At 69.2% G+C, this 3,593-nt stretch overlaps 1 protein-coding gene across 2 annotated transcripts; it reads left to right on the top strand.

Annotated features, from left to right (window-relative positions):
• On the top strand, positions 1-3,593 carry CRYBB2 (crystallin beta B2). Of its 2 annotated transcripts, none has more exons than XM_074920930.1 (6): positions 1-60; positions 857-932; positions 1,631-1,749; positions 2,538-2,712; positions 3,077-3,219; positions 3,315-3,593. In XM_074920930.1, exons 2-6 carry the CDS (start codon positions 876-878, stop codon positions 3,481-3,483), a joined length of 663 nt encoding a protein of 220 aa, XP_074777031.1. In that variant the 5' UTR covers positions 1-60; positions 857-875; the 3' UTR covers positions 3,484-3,593. The 2 variants fall into 2 exon arrangements, with proteins under 2 accessions (XP_074777031.1, XP_074777032.1); XM_074920931.1 differs by having other exon boundaries at positions 2-60; positions 2,538-2,670.

The following is a 3,593-nucleotide window of genomic DNA, read 5'->3' as shown; positions in this document are numbered from 1 at the left end:
TATAAATTCCACCTCTCGGCCGCAGCCCTTCACTGGCTCAAGCGGGTACTGGTATAACTGGTAAGACTTTTCTGTTTATTGTCCTCTTTTTTGTCGCTGCCTCCTCCCGGCCCCCGGCGCCGGAGCTCCCTCCCGCAGTGCCGGGGAGAGGTGGCAGCGGGGTGCGGGCATGCAGGGGGACGAGCCACGGGGACAGTCCTGTCCCTGCAGCCCAACCCGGGTGGCAGCTCAGGAGCGTTGCTGCCCGGCCGTGGCTCGGTTTTTGTTTTATCGGGAATGAGCCGCTTTCACCTGGTTTGGAGCCTGCTCAGACCCGGGGGGTCCTGCTCGAAGGACAAGGGTCCTCCATAGGGGCGGCTGCACCGGGCAGAGCTTCTCCCCATCACCCCGTCCAGGCACCCCCATGGAACAGGGGCTCCTTGGCTGTCACTGGCTGGGCAGGACAGTGGGAAAAGCCTCGGCTGCAGGGGCTGAGCTCCCTGGGAACGACTCCGGAATGCCCCCGGGCTCCCGGGTCCCCTCGCTTCGGGCTGGAGACCCTTTGCAAGTCCCCCCATGGGTGATGCTGGGCTGGGACTGTCACCTGGGCTCCCCCACGAGCCCGGGGAGGTTTTATCCTGTGAGCGAGTGGTGCTGAGCAGCCCCGAGTGGCCCCAGCACATGCAGCCTGCGCCCACCCTGCGGTGAGCCCGCGCCCCGACACCCCTCTGTGTGTGACTCGAGGGCGAGGAGCAGCCAGCGGCCGGGCGCCGGGTGGGCTGCGGGGTGCGGATGTGGGGCACGGACATGGGGGTGTGAGCACGTCCTGGGTGCATCCTCGGTGGCAGCTTTTAACCTTCAGAGTTTTCCATCCAAGGCAGCAGACAACCCAGCTTATGATGGCTTCCGAGCACCAAATGCCAGCCTCCAAGCAGCAGCAAGCCAGCTCCAAGGTCAGTGTGCGGCTTCTGCTCCGCTCTGCAGTGGGGCTGGGGCACCCTCAGCCTCACCCAGCACCCGCATCACCCCCCTGAGACGTGCCGGGGCTCTGGTGGGGCTGGAGGCAGCTGAGCCGGGGCCATGCAGCCCCTCGGCAGCCCCCCACGGCGCTCCCGGCGGGTGCTGAGCTGTTTGCAGCGGGACGTGGGGACGGGGAGCGGGGTGGGAGACGCTTGGGATTTTGCTGGGATCCCGTGGCCCCGGCGCAGGCGGGTGGGAAGGGATCAGCTCCTCATCTGCAGACGCAGCAGATCCGTCCCCCGCCGCCCCGCTGACCCGTGAAATCTGTGCTGAGCTGGCGGTGCTCAGCCCCCCGGGGCTGCCCCGCTGCCCTCCCGTGAGTGCAGGGTGCTCTGCTCACCGAGTCCCGGTGCTGGAGCCGGGGCCTGGGCTCACTTGGCTGTTGGAAGCCCGGGCTGAGCGCGGGCATCCCTCGGCGAGCAGCACCAGGGCGCTGGTGGGGACTCACAAGGGGATGGAAACGTTGGTTCATGCTCGTGGGCTGGTTAAAGCCACCGGCGGGGAGGTTTCGGGGGATGGCACGAGGGCTGGGCTGCAGTAGACGCGGAGCGGAGCTGAGCTGAGCCGGTGGCCGGGGACGGCGTGTGCCCCCCGTGTGCCCAGCCCTGAGGCCCCCCCGCTCCCTTTCCAGATCGCCATCTTCGAGCAGGAGAACTTCCAGGGCCGCTGCCATGAGCTCAGCGGCGCCTGCCCCAACCTGAAGGAAGCCGGCGTGGACAAAGTGGGCTCCATCCTCGTGCACTCCGGACCGTACGTGTCGGGGGGGGGGGGGGGGGCAAGGGCTGGGGTTGGGGGGGGATCTTCCCGCTGCCGGCACCTGCACCGCACCCTGGATTTCATGTGACCAACGTGGCCACGCTGCTCCCCTGCCTTACCCTGGGGTGCCCAGGGGTCCCCGGGGCAGGGTGCTGCCCCCCGCCCTGCCCGCTGGGCTAGCACGGATCGTGGTGTCCCCCCCGGTTTGATCCTTCCTTTGGGAGCAGGGACGGGCAGGGATGGCGCTCGCTCGGCGGGGCGGCCAGCGGCACCTCCGTTCCCCATCCGCCTGCTGACCCCCGTGTGGGCTCTCGGAGGGGGCCGGGGGGTCCCCAGGCAATGGGGAGCCCCTGAGCAGTCCCAGGGAGTGGTGGGGGTTCCCTGCTTGCACCCCGCAGCACCCAGGAACAGCGGGGCGGCTGCACAGCACCCTGGCAGGAGCACAGCCCCATCCGGGCCCCGTGGGTGACCCTGCGGGTCCCTGGGGTGCGCGGCCACCGGCCACTGTGTCGGAGCAGCCACGCCGGCAGTGCCGGTGCTCCTGCGGTGCCACGGCCGGCAGAGCCAGGCCTGGCTGGGCTGGGCCTTGTGCGTCGGACATAAGCGCAGCTGCCGGCGCTTCGCTGGGCGCCGCGGTGCTCGCTGCCGTTTTCCAGCACAGAGCAGAGGGGTTTGTGTCCTGCCGGGGGGCACGGCCCGGGGCTCAGCCCCAGGGCGTTGGCTGGGGTGCCCGTCCCTGCGCCGCTGCCCCGTTTTGAAGCTCGTCCCCTGCTCTCTTACAGCTGGGTGGGCTACGAGCAGGCAAGCTGCAAAGGGGAGCAGTTTGTGTTTGAGAAGGGGGAGTACCCCCGCTGGGACTCCTGGACCAACAGCCGGAGAAGCGACAGCATCACTTCCCTGAGACCCATCAAAGTGGTGAGAGCACCCAGACAGCCACTACCCACCCGCCAGACCAAGGTCTGCAGCCAGAAGTCTTCCCCAGCCTTCCCCCGTCCCCCCCAGCCCCGCGGGCGGAGGGGCACCCCCTCCTGCGCACCCTCGCCCCAGCCCCCGGGGCCCAGGGAGCCAGTGGAGGGGTCGGAGGGAGCACGGGGACGGGGGCAGTGGCAGGTGACCCCAGAGCGGAGGACGGCTGCCGGTAAGTCCGGCAGAGCCCGCGCCGGCTCTCGGAGCTGGACGGAGGGATGTGGAGCACCCCCGGCATCGGCGGGAGCAGCCCCTCGCCTCGGTTTCCCCATCACCCTGGGCTTTGCCCCCCCTCCCTGCCCAGCACCCGGCGCTGGCAGCTGCTGACGCCCCGTTTCTGCTCTCCCCGCTGCAGGACAGCCAGGAGCACAAGATCGTGCTGTACGAAAACCCCAGCTTCACCGGCAAGAAGATCGAAATCATAGACGATGATGTGCCCAGCTTCCACGCGCACGGCTACCAGGAGAAGGTCTCATCCGTGCGGGTGCAGAGCGGCACGTGAGTACCCGGGACCGGGGCGATGCCGGCGCGTGGCGCCGCTGAGGGCCGCGGGGTTGGGTGACGGTGGGTGACCCCCGTGTTTGCCTTGGCAGGTGGGTGGGATACCAGTACCCTGGCTACAGGGGCTACCAGTACCTGTTTGAAAAGGGGGACTACAAGGACAGCTCAGATTTCGGCGCTCAGCACCCCCAGATCCAGTCGGTCAGGCGCATCCGGGACATGCAGTGGCACCAGCGTGGCGCCTACCACCCCACCAACTAGAGCCCCCGGCCCGTGCCGGGGCGCGGGGAGCGGAACAAGCTTTTCCCCGGCCGCCGCTGTTCGCCCGCGGCCTCGCCTCCCGCCTCCCCCCGTGTGATGCCCGCCGCTGC

Source organism: Athene noctua, chromosome 17 (assembly GCF_965140245.1).
Source record: "Athene noctua chromosome 17, bAthNoc1.hap1.1, whole genome shotgun sequence".
Lineage (NCBI taxonomy): Eukaryota > Metazoa > Chordata > Aves > Strigiformes > Strigidae > Athene > Athene noctua.
The sequence above is the reverse complement of the archived record's forward strand: the minus strand, read 5'-3'. Positions and strand labels throughout refer to the sequence as shown.

Excerpts from the sequence above, each read along its gene's own strand:
- CRYBB2 (XM_074920930.1), top strand. The coding sequence starts at position 876 with ATGATGGCTTCCGAGCACCAAATGCCAGCCTCCAAGCAGCAGCAAGCC. Across the intron at positions 2,713-3,076 it reads TACCCACCCGCCAGACCAAG|GACAGCCAGGAGCACAAGAT; the intron begins GTCTGCAGCCAG and ends TCCCCGCTGCAG. Across the intron at positions 3,220-3,314 it reads GTGCGGGTGCAGAGCGGCAC|GTGGGTGGGATACCAGTACC; the intron begins GTGAGTACCCGG and ends TTGCCTTGGCAG.